The sequence below is a fragment of the Gracilinanus agilis genome, chromosome 6 (assembly GCF_016433145.1).
Source record: "Gracilinanus agilis isolate LMUSP501 chromosome 6, AgileGrace, whole genome shotgun sequence".
NCBI classification, from domain to species: domain Eukaryota; kingdom Metazoa; phylum Chordata; class Mammalia; order Didelphimorphia; family Didelphidae; genus Gracilinanus; species Gracilinanus agilis.
The window spans coordinates 180,084,068-180,101,343 of NC_058135.1; the positions used below are offsets into that span (position 1 = coordinate 180,084,068).

The following is a 17,276-nucleotide window of genomic DNA, read 5'->3' on the forward strand; positions in this document are numbered from 1 at the left end:
AAGTACCAGTTAGTTGCATGAGTAGAATTGGATATTTTCTTATAAAATATGCATTGTTTCTCAAAAAATATATAGTACTGACTTACTGGTACTAAAAATAATTTTCATAGTTGAAAAGAGTTCCAGCATGAACTTGGGGAAGTAATTTAACCTCATTGCTTTTCAGTTTCTTCATTTTGAAAAGGTAGGATTTTGGTTTTAGATAATTTCTAAGATTCCCTTCCAAGCCTACAATTCTATAAAATATGCAAATTAAATGTGTTGTGACACTAAGGCAACAAAATTATAAAAAGTTGTACTGTTAATTTCAAATATTTACCTTTGTTACTGTAATTCTCCTTCCCAAGTGAGTATAAAACTAATTAGTGACTGACTCGTGAAATTAATTTGTAACTGACTCTCTCCTTTGTTTGAAGCTATGCCCGTGAGAGGAGAAATGGTGGTAACTCCAGTGGAAAGACCTTGCAACGTGAGTTGATTCTTTCAAACCAGCAGTCACTGATTTGATATTGTTTTTAAAAATTATTTATTTTAAATTTTATCTTGACATTTTTTCTATCATTACATGATTCATGTTGTCTCTCTCCCCTCTTCTCTTCTACCTCCTAGAGTTGACAAGCAATTCCACTAGGTTATACATATATTGATATAATTTTAAATGCAAATTAAATATAAATTTTCAAACTCCATATTTCGTAAGCAACTGGAAAAGGAAATGACACAACTAATTGTCTGTTTATACTACATCCTTGGGCACATTTAAAGTGAATGAATAAAATAGGGGGAAACGTGCTTGGAAACCTTCAACATTAAATACATGTTTATATAGAAAACTTGGGTCATTCTTCAGGCACCAATGAAGGCATTTAGTTGGATTAGAGCTGGTTCTGGCAGTCTGAATGTGCATGATAAACAGGAAATACTTGAGAAGGATGTCCCAGCTAATTGTTCTTTGAGCAAAAAATCTTTCTTCCTCTATACTGCAAGTTCTGATGCTTTTACATTTATAAAAGGCAACAAATACCTTGGGATCATGTACCACTGTGCTTTGGGGAGGGTGGAAGGATGGGAAAAGTGGCTGGCATCAGAATACAGAAGAAGTATGGCATGGTTTTTTTCTGGAGCTTTCCTCCAGGTAACCTGAATATTTTATGTATAGGCTAGTTAGAGCTAGAAAATCATAGGATGTCTAAATAATCAGATATGTAAGTGTGATTTGTCAGTGAACATTTCACAGTTCTGTGTTGGAAAATCTTCCCCTAAAATCTATTCCCATCCCTTATAATGGTACGGGCCTGATGTCATTGTCAGTGGAGTACAAATTCTGGCAGATTCTTACTAAGTGGAAAGGCTTTGTAGAGGCCTCTCCTGATGCATTGTGTGTTAGGACCAGTTGAATTTGGAGGGGCTCATCTGTAGGTCAACTGCAATGTGAGCTTCTCTAGAACCTTCTTTATTTTTTTTTATTATCTAAGGCTTTGCAGAAGAAATGGCCAAGACCGAATGAAACAGAGGAAACAATACTGTGGGAGTGGGAATGGGATCAGGAAGTACTGGGCCCAGAACCTGAAGAGATAGACAATTCTAGCTTTCTAACCTAGCTGAGCAGTGACTTTTATTAAGAAATTATGCTGAAGGCAGCTGGGTGGCTCAGTGGATTGAGAGCCAGACCTAGTGACAGGAGGTCCTGGGTTCAAATCTGGCCTCAGACATTTCTTAGCTCTGTGACCCTGGGCAAGATACTTAATCCCAACTGCTTAGCCCTTACCGCTCTTCTGCTCTAGAACCAATATATAGTATTGATTCTGAGACAGAAGGTAAGGATTTAAGAAAAAAATCCTGCCCTTGGCAATGCTATAAAAATAACAAATATGGGCAAATTAAGAAAATATTCCTCATTGATTTATTATTCTTACTATGATTACAGTAAATCCCAAATTACTAGGGAATTAATTATTAAAATTTCAAAGGAGTGACTCAGATTTGCCATTGTGAACGTGTTATTGGTATGTAGTTTTTGAAAGAAAATACTGATTTCCCATTGTGGTTCTTTATATTCTAGATATGTTAGGGGCAGCTAGGTGGCACAACAATGTTTGGATGAATATTTCTTCTATAATTTTTCTTCTGCTTCCCAGAAGTAGGCCTGAAATAAGCAAATGTTTTTGCTACCTTACTTGAAAAAAAAAAAATGAAGTTGCCCACCAGGCAAAATCTCTAGATGCTTAATATAGCTTAAAAGATCAAATGTCATCTATATACTGAGTTACTGTCCTTTCCTTTTTATAATTAAATTTTTTCCAATGAACAAATTTAATTTTTTTTTCCTTTCTACCTCACTCTCACCATTGGAGAAGAAAAAAAACATTTTTAATAAATATACATAGTTAAGGAAAACAAATTCCCACATGTCTCATTCTGTAGTCCAACTTTAATTTCTACTGACCTTAAGGCAAGGTGCCAACCCTATGAGAAGTGGCTAAGGTAGTCTTTGTCCACAAAGAGGGCAGAAGTTAATTAATAATAGCTAGTATTACTATAATGCTTGCTATGTGTCAGGTATTATGCTGAGTGCTTTGAAATTATTATCTAATCTGATTTTCACAATAACCATGGGAGGTAGGTGTATTATCATCCCCATTTTATAGATTAGGGAATTGAGGCAAATAGGGGATAAGTGACTTGCCTAGGATCATACAGCTAGTATCTGGCATAAAATTCCTGACTCTAGGCGTGGTATTCTATCCACTGCCTCACTTCTCTACCCAATTAGGGAGTTAAGACCCAAACATGAAATATTAAGTAACACTAGATGAGTGACATGGTTGTTTAAGACAATAGTACAAGAGCTGTCACAACATTGTACCTGATTCATTGTCAAAACAGTGGTATATTTACTAATATAGGATTTCAGAGAAAGGAAAGATTCTGAGAGTCAAGCTTGTTAGGGAAGCCTTTTCAAGAGGAAGAAAGAAGAATGAATTGAATTTCAGTAACATAAGGTACTGCGCTGGGGGAAGAATTTGGTGTCAAGAGAAGAACAAAAGTGCAGAAAGTAAGGAAAGTGTATTTGGATGGAATGAGTGGAGAATAGTTCGGGAGTGTAATATGAATCTAACAACCCTTTGTTATAGTTCAGTGCTTAGCAAATCTGTAATTTTATTGGTATAGCTACCTTCAGCATGAATGAAGATCCCATATCAGTACAACTTCTTATATGGCATTGAAGTTTGCTGTGACAAAAACTCACCCTCCTGTGGCTATCTAGAAGATGAGCTTCTGCTTTGAGAGAGGCTGGTTGGTCTTTGAATGATACAAATACAGTCGATTTACTTGACAAAAACTTTGAGAACCAAAGGTCACTTTCACACTGTAGTGAAACATTGGAAGAGGGCATTAGTAAAGTTACTTTTTAACATAAAAAAACTTAATGCTGCTATAATTGTGAAGACGTTTTAACTTTAATCTCATTATCTTTTTACTCTAAAGAATCACTTGAAGAACAGTCATCTTTGATTTTTCCATATGGGGATACTTTTATTTTTAAGAGCAAGAACGCAGAAAATTCCAAGGTTTGTAAATATTGTTTTTCTGTATATGTTTACATCCTCATTTCATATTTGTAGTGTGGTGAATGAATATTATGTATTATAAGTGCTTTTTCATATTTATTTTCATTGAGTTAAGTTTGAAGCAGGAATGTTTTACATGCCGTTACAAGGTTTCAGATGACAGTTAAGTGTCCATCATGAAAGCACTATTTTATTTCTTTTTTACTCATTATTCATGCAACACAGTAATCCTAGTATTTCTGAAAGCATGTCAGTGCGTTACAAACATTTCTGTATAGAACTCACCTATAGATTAAAAGCTAGCTTTCTTCCTTTCTTCCTTCCTTCTTTCCTACCTTCCTTCTTTCCTACCTTCCTTCCCTCCATCCCACATTTCCTCCCTTCCTTCCTTCCTTCCTTCCTTCCTTCCTTCNGACAAAAGATGAATGCTGGTATATTTTTCCATGCTTATGTCCTTAATTTTTTATATGTCTCAAAAACATTTGTTATCTGAGTAGATCAAGTTTTACTAGCACTGATTGCATTAAATAAAGTATACAGCTCATTGCACTGTTAATAAAAAAAAAGGCTTTTGAAATTTTGGAGTTAAAAAAATAGGAAGGGAGATTGAAGGAAGAGACATCTTTGAATATTAGAAAGACAGTAGTATTGGAGAGTCCTAACTTGTTTATTAGTTTTCAACTTGAATGGATTAGAGGGAAACTTAAGGAAAAAAAACACTTAAAAAATAAAACCTAAAGAATAAAATTCTTCCCTCCATCTCTTCCTTCCTTCCTTCCTTCCTTCCTTCCTTCCTTCCTTCCTTCCTTCCTTCCTTCCTTCCTTCCTTCCTTCCTTCCTTCCCTCTTCTCTTCCCCTTCTTTCTTTCCTCATTTTCCTTCTTTCTTTTCTCCCTTCCTCTCCCCCTTGCCCTATCCCACCCCTCCCCTTAGAAACAATGCTAAGTATTTATTCCAAAGCAGAAAAGACTCCAGACCTTGTATTCTATCCACTGTGCTATCTATCTGCCTCCTTATTTTCAAACTAATAACTACCTAACCAATTAGTAACTATTTTGAGATATTGATTACTATGTTTTTGACACATTGAGGTTTTTTGCTTTCACTGTTGAAATGAGATCATATGAGAGAAGTGCTTAGCACAGCACTTAACACACGGTGCTATATAAATGTTGGTCATTATTGTTATTAAGTTTATGCTGTATTCTCTTTAACACACTTGCTTCATTTAACAATTCATTAATATCTTTGTAGGATAAGGGTTGACATTTTTTATTTTAATAAATTGAGCACATTATCTACCATTTCTTCTAAGATAGTAAGGATAAGGTTCAAATATTGTTTAAAATGAGATTTGTAGATTATTTATGACTTTTATTTATAAAAATTATTGCTCTCTCTACCATGTCACCAAGATATTACTGAGTATATATACTCAGTGAATATGAGTCCTTGGAGGCCAAGTACTGTTTATTTTTGCTCTCCTGTCCCTCTTCTAGAGATGCACCATGGTGGTGACCTCAAAGCCTGGGAGCCCTGACACACTCTTGACTGTGGGATGCTATCCAAGGCTCCTAATTGCCCAGGATTCTAGGCAACTCTCTAAGACTTTAAGTTGTAGAGAAAGCCTTGGTTTGAGTTCATAGAGAGAGTTTCTTTACCCAAGAATGAAATCACAGATCTGCGCTCCATCTCATTTTCTATTGGAAGAGTGCCTTGAACATAACAGATGTTTAATAAATAAGTTGTTTGTTTGGTTGATAAATGAAATCTTAGTCTCTAAATTGGAATTCATCCCTGTGTATGTATATGGATTTGGAATAAAAGTTAATTTCTGGTTTTAATGAGAGCTTTAGATAATATTAAGTGCTTTGAAAATTCACTTGTGCACTAAAATTTTAATACCTAAATAGTTTTTGAGAATTTTTCAATTGATTGTCATTAAAAAGAAATTTTTTCTCTCCAGATTAATGGCAAGATCTAAGAATGGTTGTGATTTCTAGTAAACCAATGGAAAGACTTATCTTGTCAGATAAAATTTAGGTAAAATATGAAGAGAAATTTCCTAATTTTTAAGGTTGACTTACTATTCAGATATCTTCTGATACCCATAAGGTAGTATAATATTTCTGCTAGTATAGATAAATGTAAATTAGTGGGATTGAAGCATGCCCAAACCTAAGTGCCACTGGTGGTTGATAAATTGTTTAGGATATTTTGATGGCATTGTTAAGATTTTTTTACCTATTTTTAAGTATCTTGGCTTAAGATTTCCAATATTTCTTCTCTGTTATATAACTAGCCCTGAGAGCTTTTCGCATTCGAAACTTGTTCCCAGCGAATATTGTGGATCTTTTGGTTGGCAAATCATTTCAAATAAGTTAGGTAATTATAGTTTTAGACTTGTATTTGGTTTTGTAGGTCCTTGAGAAAATAAAATGCCGCTAACATTATTGACTATTTACTACACATCAAATAAGGGAACAATAAACATCCACAAATCTCCAAGGGAGTAAGAATTTGTATGAGAATGTAGTGAAATATATAACTCCACGATATAAAGAAATTTTTAATAATGTTTACATTCAAGGTAAATCGTTAGTAAGGCATTAAAGTTTTAAGGTAAAAATTGGTAGCTTTTTAGGTAATAGTAGATACCCTTTGGTTAGTCTGGACAATTTCATTTCTATGACTTATGTAACTGAGGTCAACTGCTCTGGGGTGAATGAAAGAATTAAAAAGCATTTATAAGAACTATGCTAGTCTCTGGGTAGATAGAGACAAAAGTGAGATAACTCTGCCTTTGAGAGGCGTTTATTTTGGGAGGGAGTAATTAAGAAGGGGGAGAGAACACACATTTTTAAATTCTCCCATGTGCCAGACATTTTACTATGTGCTTTAGGGCTCCTTGGATCACTTTCAGCAGGAATATGTTTGCAGGTGATCATAGTTCCAATAAACTGTTATAGAAATCCTTTTCTAGATCTTGAAATTAGAAATAACTTCCCAGGTTATTCTGAATAGAGTATGATTTAGAAGCAGCTGTTGTCAGCAAATAAACTTGCTAAGGGTGGTGGTATAGGTGGATTGGGTTCCACTATGTGTAATGAACCAGGATCACCTTAGTCATTTGATTTCCTGTACACCGCAAAATCATTTCCTTTTGATGCTTTCATCTTCTTTTGCATGGCAATTGTTTTAGTAATATTCTTTGTCAAAGAATGCCAAAAGCGAGCTTGTAAATGTAAAGTGAATTTAAGTAAGGAAAATAGTTTTATTCAGATATGAAAAATCACCTTAAGCTAGTAACATAAAAGTTTTATCAAGATTTATCTTTTTGAAATGTGGGAATGAAGTAAATCATAACAGCAACAAATTTCTTGCAAAGAAGATGACTTAGCTATTAATGTAAGGAAGATCTTAATAAATAGAACTACCAAAAATGGAATGAGGTACTGGTTTGCTATTGAAACACAGTGAGACACTTGTAGATCATTCACTAATAAACAAAAGGAGACTTACTTAGCCATAACAGGAAAAGGGTAGGGATCAATGGTACCTGATGGGTTTACCCTGAATGGAGTTTTCCAAGAGTTCCTGGAGCCATGCAGACCAGAATGGTTTTGCTTCATGGCTGCTTTATACTTACATAATCAGGAAGTGATGTGTGTAGTCTGACCTTTAGTCATCTGGGCCAACCAAGACTTGAGAATGGTCTCAATCCCTTTTGAAGCAAAATGTATCAAACATAGCATAGGGATTAGGCTATTGCTCCTACCTCAAGTGCTTAGGGAGGAAGTAGATTTCTCTTCCCTAGGGGTCTTCAGACAGTGGTTGGATTACCATTCATCTGCTAGGCTGGGGTTCTTATAGATGTATGGGCTAGGTTAAATGGCCTCTGAGGACCCCCGCAAACTCTAATTTCTCATATTTTCCTTTAATATTTGACGATCTCTTTGCTACTCATTATTAATGCAGCCTTTTTTTTTTCTTGAAAAGTGATATGCTGGTATAAAAAGTGAGAAGTAAAATCAGGGAAGGAATATGATAATGAAAATTATTCAGATTTTCACAGCATGACAGTTATATAGAATTTAGGGGAATTTATCAGAAAGTACAATCATTTGGGAATTATTTAAAAATCTCTTTGTGGTATTTGCTTACATAAAGGTTCCCTTTATGTTTCTCAGCTCCCATGGTATTTTCCTCCTCTTCATTGTAGCCACATACAAGGATGGTCATATGCATGCCCTTTCTGTCACAAGTCATTGTTCCACGTCTGTGATTTAGAAAGCTGAAACATTTATCTGTATAACCTTCTGTCATTTCATCTTCCTCTATGCCTACTTGTTGTTGTTTAGTCAATTCAGTTGTGTACAACTCTGTGACTCCATATGGATTTTCTTGGCACAGATACTGGAGTAGTTTGTCATTTCCTTCTCCAGTGAATTAAGGCAAAAGAGCATAAGTAAATTGCCTAGATAGTGTGTCTGGAGCTGGATTTGAACACAGGTCTTCCTGACTCCAGACCTCGCACTTTAGACACTGAGCCATTAATGAGCTACCTCTAGTGCAAACAGAGTTTCAGTGACTTCTTCACACGCACAGCTTATTTGAAGCCAGATTTGAACTTGGATCTTCTTGACTTCAGTCTCAATGCTCTACCTACTTAATCATAGCTGCCATCTTTCCTTATGCCTTACTCAGTCTCAGATTTTCTTCCTCCATTCAATAACCTCTGATCCTTCATGCCTAAGCACTTTCCCAGGCTACACACTTTTCTTTCATTTTATTCTCCTTTTCCTAATCCCTACTCTTCAAAAACTAAAGTAAACTCTACATTCTACTTTGGAATCTTTTGCTTTTTTGCAGTAGATTTGTTCATACCTTGCCTAACCTTAACCCTGAATTACTTTCAATATCCACTTTCTCCACTCCTATTTAGACTCTTGCTGGATAGTGCCAGAAAAAGTCACTTAACTTGCGGACTGGATGTACTCTAACTTCCTTTTATCATTTCTTTTCTTTCCTTCTCTTGATCACACAACCCCTACCATTATTCTCCCATCCCTCCTGATAAACCATAGCCATTCCCTTTGCCAAAGCCAATCCCTTCCACATGGAACCTTGATCCTATCCCCTCCCATGTTCTCTAGCAGATTGCCCTATATTTATCTGTACTTTCTTTCTCCTCTTCAATCTCTCTTTTTCTGTTTTCTGAATCTCTGGAGACTATGAACATGCCCCATTCTCTCTCCTTCATTTTCAGAAAATCACCACCATACTATAACATCCCCTTAAGAAGGATTATATATTATCAGACTCTTTAAAAATTGCCTTCATTTTCTTTTACTTTTACTTCTTAACCATTTGTCATATCATTCCCAGACTCATCACTCAACCAAAATGGTCTCCACCAAATCCCTGGTGACCTCTTCATTGGCAAATCTAATGCCCTTTTCTCAAATCTTCTATTTCTCAAACTCTCTTCCATATTTGACTCTCCTTTCTTCCTGGATGCTAACTCTTGTGTGTTTTCCTGCCTTTCTGATTGCTCCTTCTCAGTCTACTTTGATGGATCATTTATCCACCGCCTATTCAACACTCAGGGCTCTCTCTTTTCCTGATAACCTAAGTTTGTGTTTCTTCAGTATGACTCCTATCCTGAGTGATGAGCAGCCTCTTGGACATATCCAGGTGGCTCTCCTAGAAGCATTTCAGAGTAAACATGTCTAAAACAGAACTCATTATCTATTTTTCCCCCTGCCCCCCTGATCCACACATCTTCCAGACTTACCTGTTTCTGCCAGGGGCATCGCCATTCTTTGTCACTCAGATTGGCAGCCTTGCTGCCATCATTACTAGTAATCTCTCCACATTGCCAATCATTTACCAGATTCTATCATTTCTACCTCCTTAACCTCTGTCATCTGCCTTCTCTCCACTCTCCTGTATGAGATCCTCCTCATTTCTTATCTGGAGTACCATGGTAATCTCCACAGGCTCTCACTGCCTGAAGTTTCTCTCAAACTGTTTTTTACAATTTCCTATTTAATAAAGTCTAGTGTTTTTTTTTTAAATTACTTCTAGGATAAAATATACATTTTTCTGTTGGCCATTTAAAATCCTTTAGAACCTGGCATCAACATACTTTTCTAGCCTTATTATATAATAGTTCTTTCCATCCATGACACTAAAACAGTTCTTAATGTTCCTCAGCTAATGTTTCATCTCTCATGTCCACGTTATTTGCACAGATTGTACCACATTTCTGGAATGCACTTTACTTCTCAGAATGCCTAATTTTCTCCAAAACTCACATCTCTCAACACCTTCTATTTCCAGCCCTCTACCTCTAAATCACCTTGTATTTATTTTGCATATTCATATATGCACACTCATTGTCTCTCCTTGTTTCACTCAAAAACTCATTGAAGGCAGGACTGTTGTAATATTTTCTTTGTATCTTCAACCCCTGGCACTTTTTTTTTTCAAATTTAAATTTTATTTTCAATTACATATAAAAACAATTTTTAATATTTAAAAAAAATTTTGAGTTCCACATTCTTTTCTTTCTTCCCCCTAAACCTTCTTTTAGAAGACAAGTGCTTTGATATAAATTACACATGTGAAGTCATGCAAAATATATTTCCATATGACTGTGGCACAATTTCTGACCCATAGTTGGTATTCCATATTTGCTTGAAAGTATAACAAGTAATTTGATATTAAAGTCAATATCAAGTATGTTAGACTTGGCAATACTGTATGATAGTTTTATTATACTCATATTTAATATTGAACACATTGAAAACAAATAGAAACTTCTATTTCTGTGTGTTTGCATCTTATAGAAATCCTTGAAGAATGAATTTTGGACTGTTGAAGAAAAAATTAAAAAGGAAGCAGGTCCTGAAAGGAGTTCATTTTTTGGACAAACAAGGTACTTATCAGCACCTAAGAGAATATTTATTTTTATTTTAAGTGAAATAATTATAGTATGACATTTAAAACTTCATTATTTTGTGTAGATTGATATTGGTTCAAAGGAAAATAGCCATATTTGAATTCTTGAGATCATACCTTTCAAATCTAAATTTTTGAAAGTATTCCTTTTGATCATTGAGTTATTAAAAATCATCAAGTATTGTAAGGGCTATTTTAGGATGATGATTGGTACCTATTTTAATAAGGAGTCCTAGATTTTGTGACTATGATGGTGCATTACAATTGGCAACTTCTTTTTCAAGAGGCATCATGATATATTGGAAAGAGAACAGGATCAGGAATGGGGAGGAGGTTTTAGTCCTAGCTTTACCATGTGACCTCAATTCTAAGCCTCTTATTTCCTGTCTGTAAAGTGTAGACAACACTACATGTAACACGTATGAGGAAACTGGACTGAATTATTGAGCTTGGATTTCTATCGAAACTAGGTACAGATCTCTTGTGTTCAGTGTTGGCATGAAAATCTTGATGGAGGTGGCAAAAAGACTTCTTGACCTTATAGCCATTCTTGGTGTGAACATATACCAAATGATGGTTAAGCAAACCAGACACTCCTCTGACACATGATATCTGTGGGACTTGGGGCTAGTCATATAATATCTCAGAGCTCTGGGAAAACACATGAAAGCCTTAAGTCTCAGAGCAGGCACTTCTCTACATTCGCAGAGGAAGTTTCCTCTCCTGGGAGTTCTCTGTACCAATGACATCCCCGATTTCCCTCTCTGTCCCTAACCTAATGTTGAGTTTCTATAGCTCATTTCCTTTAAACAGCTCGAGGGATTTATACTCATTTCTGTACTTAATAGGGTAGCAAGTAAGTATGGAAAAAAATCTTTATTTTCATTTGACAGAGAAGAAAACTGAAACATAAGTGACACAGTGACTGCTCCAGCCAGTTCTGCAGTCAATGGGAGAAAAAGTAAGACTGGGATGTCTTGTCTTCACAAGCTCTGTTACATTTTAGAGTAGTTATACTGTACCCAATTCAGTAGTGAATTAATAATAATAATCTCACATTTCTAAAACACTTTTTTTGTTGCAAAAAACATTTAATGGATATTACTCTTAAGTTTTCCAATTACTCTGGATTATTGCCTGATCTGAATGAAATTTTTGATGAACCTTTCATAATTTTAAATTCCCCTTAAAATTAAATTACTGATTTTACTTCCTAAATACATGGTAGAACCATTCTTTATTACTGCATTTTAATGGAGAAATGTATGTTGCGGGGAGGGCTCATCACTTTAACACTTATTTACCAATTTTCTATACTCTATTGAAAAAGATGTTCCCTCTTGGGAAGAGAATTGACACTTGGAGTCAGAGCTCATCAGCCTGGGTTTATGTATTCTTTCTAACTCTTAATTTGCTACATGACCTCAAAAAATTGGAGCCTCTCTTTCCTCATCTGTGGAATAGCAGGGATAGATGTTATACCTAATTTATTGGGTTTGATGAACATCAAATAAAACAAAAGTGTAAATCATTTTCTCATGGTGAACTGCTACACAAATAGAAGATATTAAGAGAGTCAATGTGGTATAGTGGAAAAAGCATTAGATTTGGAACCAGGCAATCTAAGTCAAATGTATGATGTTGAAATTTTTTTAAGCACATAACTGTGAATATGCCTCAAACTCTTTTAGCTTCAGTTTTCCTGTCTATAAAAAAGTGCTAAAATAGCTTACATTATCAGTTACTCTGTTGTTTTTGCAAGCTTTAAGTACTATATAAGTTATTTTTCATTATAAAATATTATTATTTAAGTAAGGAATTTAACTTGGCCACTTCATAGAACTGTTAGTTAGCATTTATAGAATTTCAGTAGTTTTTGGTTGTAGTCATGTAACTAGATGAAACTGTGTTCATCACTGGGTTCTCTAAGACTGCCTCTACTGTAGTCATCCTGTTGAGAATTGCACATGTTGAGAATTGATCCTTTCTCATTTCCTGACCAGCAGGAAAGGTGTTTTTCTTGTTTTTCTTTTCTTACAGTTTCAAAACAATAGTTATAATTCTTAGCAATGAAACAGTGGTTTTATTAAGATGAGATGTGAAGTACTTTAAATGGGCTAAGAATAAAGCTACAATGTTAGAAAACAAGGATCTACAAATAATGTTAGTGAAATAATTATTCATCCAAGAGAAAAGAAAGGAAAGAGACTGCTTAATACTTGTATCCATACATATGCAATGGATTATCAAATAAAGGATGTCAATGCTCTCCACAGCTAACTAAAAATATTGAATTAGTCATCAGATTTTTTATGGAAGAGGATAGTATTTAACATGGACATGGCTTCTGAGAGAAGTTTTAGACTCTAATTCTTCAAAAAGCAAAATGAAACATAGCAAACTAGCTGACAACTAAGGTTAATCCATCAAGGTTCTTTCCATCTTTTGTTTTTATGACTGATTGTCGATAAAGAATTTAAGGAGACACTGATTTTATGAGGTGCTTGTTTCTTTCAAGTAATCTGGTAAATTTTTCATTATTTCATTCAGCATATATGATAACCGAATGAAAACATGTGAAGACAAAGTAGAAGATATTTGGATTCCTCGAGAGGACAAAACTGTTTTTCCATTAGACTCTGCTTCTGAGTCAGAATATTCCACAGTGGAAGAGTGTTTTAATAGTTTAAGAAGAAGAAGTTCTAAGGCATCCAAGTCAAGGGCTCAAAAAGGGAGTTTGGACTCAGCTGCTAATAGGCACAGTTATCCACTAAGTTCTATTAGTGGATTTGTTGATCAGCCAACCTTGACCTCAAACTCCATATCACCGTATGCATGTTATTATGGATCATCAGCAAAAAAAGTCAAATCTGGATGGTTGGATAAACTCTCTCCTCAAGGGTATGTGATCAGATATTTCTTGCATTTGATGAGTCAACATCTGTGTAGCATGACATTCCTTTTTATTTTTTTTCCTCAAAGCTATCAAGATAATTTCTGATTAGGAAATTTATTTTGATGGGAAGATAAGTTAGAGTATTAAATATATCTTTATGCCTTCGAATTAATTGGGTCTGGTTAGAAGTGCTGAATTATTTTTCTCACATTTGTTGGCTCTTTGTATTCATACTTACCTATTCACTTTCTTCCTGAGATGGGAAGGAATTATATAGTATTGAGATTTCTTTTTATTTTTAACATAATTAATCCTAAGGCCCTAAAGCTCAACTTTTTTTGAAAATTGTCATTTCAAGTCTGCCTATCAGACTTTGGCTGTCCAAGTGTTTCCAAATAAACCAATTCCTATTCTCCATAAAGGTTAATTTACAAATAGAAAACTACCTCTGAGAAAAGAGATTTTTAAAACACAGTTAGTATTTGGAATATTGATTTAAGAGATTTATTTGATCTGTTCTTCCTCATGTCTTTGTTACTTAATTTGGTTATGCTTATGTCTACCTAGTCTTACTAGTGACTTTTTAGAATGTGACTCTGTTCCTGACTTGCCCTTTCTGTGTCTATAATATTTCTTATGCTCTCAGTGGTTTCATTTACTTCATTTATTATAAGATTCATTTATTAACAAATTAAGTAATTGATAGGTATATGAAGTACATGACTTTAAATATGAAAGATGATTGGAATTTTGAAATAAAAAAGTTATAATTAGATATGAAATGTCTTGTCTTGTAAGATATTGTGTTTCATGACATTATATGTATCCAAGTAAAGAGTATCAAATCACCTGTCAGGGATATTGAGGGGTGCTGTGTGAGGTGAGATGCTTAGGTAAAAGATCTTTGAAGCCCCTATTACTCTCAAAATTCTATATTGATATGTCTTCCTTTTTTTCCTGGAAAAAATGTGATTTACCTAATGGCATACTTAAAATAAATGGTTTCTCAATTAAGTCAAATAATATTAATAAAGTTTATTCTTTTTTTACTAATTAGTTTCTGGATAAATGGTGATAATAGTTATTGTATTTGCAAGTAATAATTTTCATACGCCCATCAGCAAAGTCATTTTAAATTAAATTATGTTAATGCCAAATATATAAATATGTGAGCATTATTATACAGCTCTTAAGTGAAGATATTAATATAGTAAGGCAGTGCAATTTGTAATCCCCAAATAATTTCTTTTTGCTATTAGATACAATGTTTGGTAGAGCCCTAGAGGTCTATTTTAATATATTGAAAATATCTTCTAAAGAACTGCTGATTCATTAGGTGCAGATTCATTTCTCCTGTGACTGTGATTCAAATGTCTTTATTCTGGGCTTGATAATGGATTGCTATCTGCTATCTGAAGACTAATTTAGCTAAATTTGGAGAGGCTTCTCACTTGCTTGGCTATAAGGTGATGGAAAATTCAGCCATAGCAACTTTTAAAGGTCATCTACTAAGTGATAGAGGTGGTTATGACCTGACCGAGTGGAAGGATTACCCACAACAACAGTCACAGAGCATAAAAACATTGTAGTAACCCTATAGCTATTTTTGAACTGAAGCCACATGTCCTAATTCTTCTTAACACATCATAATCAAGAACATCAAAATGAATGGAAACGTCTGCAGAAAACATAACCTGAGGTTAAATATCAAGACTTTTCTTCATTCCTTAAATTCAACAAAATTTTATGGTGCCACCAAACTAATTGCATTCACACATTATTTTGCCCTCTCAGTTTATATCTAGTGTACCAGAGCTATTAAAGAAAGATATTGAAAGATTGGAAAAATGCATGCTGGTTAGGAAATTAACAGTTAACTTTATTTCTTCATTAGCTCTGCAATATTTTATTGTTTCTGCAAGTGTTTTCTCTTTGAATTTGCTTTTTTATAGAAGGCTGAGAGTAGAGGAAGAGATGTAGGATTGTGAATGCTATATACCTTTTCTGTTCGTGTAGACAATGGACAGCTGTTCCTTTGGATAATTTTCATTCTATAGTGGGAGGTGCTTTTTGGTTTGGATACAGAAATGCAGAATGTTAAGCCTGAAATAGTTCTTAGAGGCCATCCAGTCTCATTTGACAATTAAGGAAATCAAGGCTCAGTCAGGGCAGGTTAAACAGTTTATTGCTGGAGCTAGGATCAAAACCTTAGCTTCTTTTTCTGAGATAAATCTCTTGTTATAACATACTGCATTATTATTATTATGGTTATATCATACTGTAGTGTGGAGTAAATTAGGCAGATCCCAGAGTAAGGTAGATCCTGTTTCACTGTCCTCTTTAAGATCTCTTTGAAAATAATAACAAAATTTTGAATGGATAAAACTACATCTAGAAGGCACAGAATGTGTTTGTTTAAGCCTTTGGCTAGAAAGCACATGACCTAAAATTTATTTTTGTCTTGAAAAACAAAGTCTCTTATTCTCACTTTATTAAATAAAATTATCAAGTAGTAGTGATGGTGGGTGTTAAAAGGAAAGAAATGACATGATAGGAAAAATTCTCTGTGTTACTCGAGAACTGATAAATTAGTTGAGGGCTTGACCTATTTTTTTCTTTTTTTTTTTTTTAAGAATACATTTTATTGATATCATTTGTTTTTCATCACCTACATTTCCCAGTATATCTTTCCTCTTTACCCCTTCAAGATTGAGGTAAAAAGGTTTAGGAAAAGGTTTAGAATTGGGTAAGTTGGTGAATGGGTCACTGGGCATCCAGGAATCTGGACTGCAGATCTAGCTTCAGACATTCATTAGCAGTGTGACCCTGAGCAAATCCTGTTTTCTTCAGTTTCCTCATCTTTATTAAATGAGCTGGAAAAGGGATTGGTGAGCCACCTTACTACCTTTTCCAAGAAACCCCAAAAGGAGTCACCGAACTGGACACAGTGGAAACTGAACATCAAGAAAAGGTTCAATCTCACCCTAGACACCAGTTTTGTGATCCGAGGCAAATCATTTAACTCTTTAAGCCTTAGCATTCTTGGAGGTTGAGAAGAGGGGAAGAGGTTCAGGTATTGAGCATAGATAGCTTTTTCAACAGGACAGTTTTTAAAATATTCCCAGACAGCCGTCGTGTCTCCCTGAGTTTTTCCTATAGTTCCTTCAGCTGATCCTCAGAAAATGGACTCAAAAGTCTTTCACCAAGTGAGTTTCTTTCTTTTTGACACTGTGGTTTGATCTTCTAGATCTGGTCTGATCAGAGCAAAATGTTGCGTTATTATTATTATGTCCTCATTCCTGAAATGATGATTCTCTTAAGGGAGCCCAAGACCACATTATTACCTTTTTTTGACTGCCCCATAATGCATTTGGCTCATACAGATCTTACTGTATTCTGAATGACCAGACATTTCCAACAGTTGTCTGAAAATCCCTCCCCAACTCTCTTTTCTACTTATTAGTTACGTGTGAATGTTGGGTATTGCTATGTTTTTCCATACCCTTGAGAAGCTCTGAGGGGAAGTGGCTCACTGTGTGATGGAAAAACCACCAGGGGTCCAAGATTGGTGCAGAATTCACACCAGCAATTGCATGCACATTCACAAATCGTCCCCCTCCTGCCTATTAAATATTCATCATGTGGGACCCACAAGGGTGCTTGTGTATGACACCGTTGCCGACACACAACTGGGAAGTCATTGATTTAACCATGGCAGAAGAGAGAGGAGGCAAGCCTCCAGGATGAGCACTGAAGCTGGAGTTGAAGGAAAGTGCTCGGTCACATCAGGCAGAATATTTGGAGACAGAGAACGGAGGAGCCGCTATCCCCAGCGGGTGATAG

The 17,276-nt window shown here is 35.0% G+C and overlaps 1 protein-coding gene across 1 annotated transcript in view; it reads left to right on the forward strand.

The window, feature by feature from the left end:
- The window catches only part of ARAP2 (ArfGAP with RhoGAP domain, ankyrin repeat and PH domain 2), a 195,566-nt gene that overhangs the window by 9,719 nt on the left and 168,571 nt on the right, over positions 1–17,276 (forward strand). The window contains exons 2-5 of the mRNA XM_044682425.1: positions 417–469; positions 3,490–3,572; positions 10,426–10,514; positions 13,088–13,438. Coding sequence (XP_044538360.1) covers positions 417–469; positions 3,490–3,572; positions 10,426–10,514; positions 13,088–13,438 — 576 coding nt within the window. The remainder of the gene's footprint in view (positions 1–416; positions 470–3,489; positions 3,573–10,425; positions 10,515–13,087; positions 13,439–17,276) is intronic.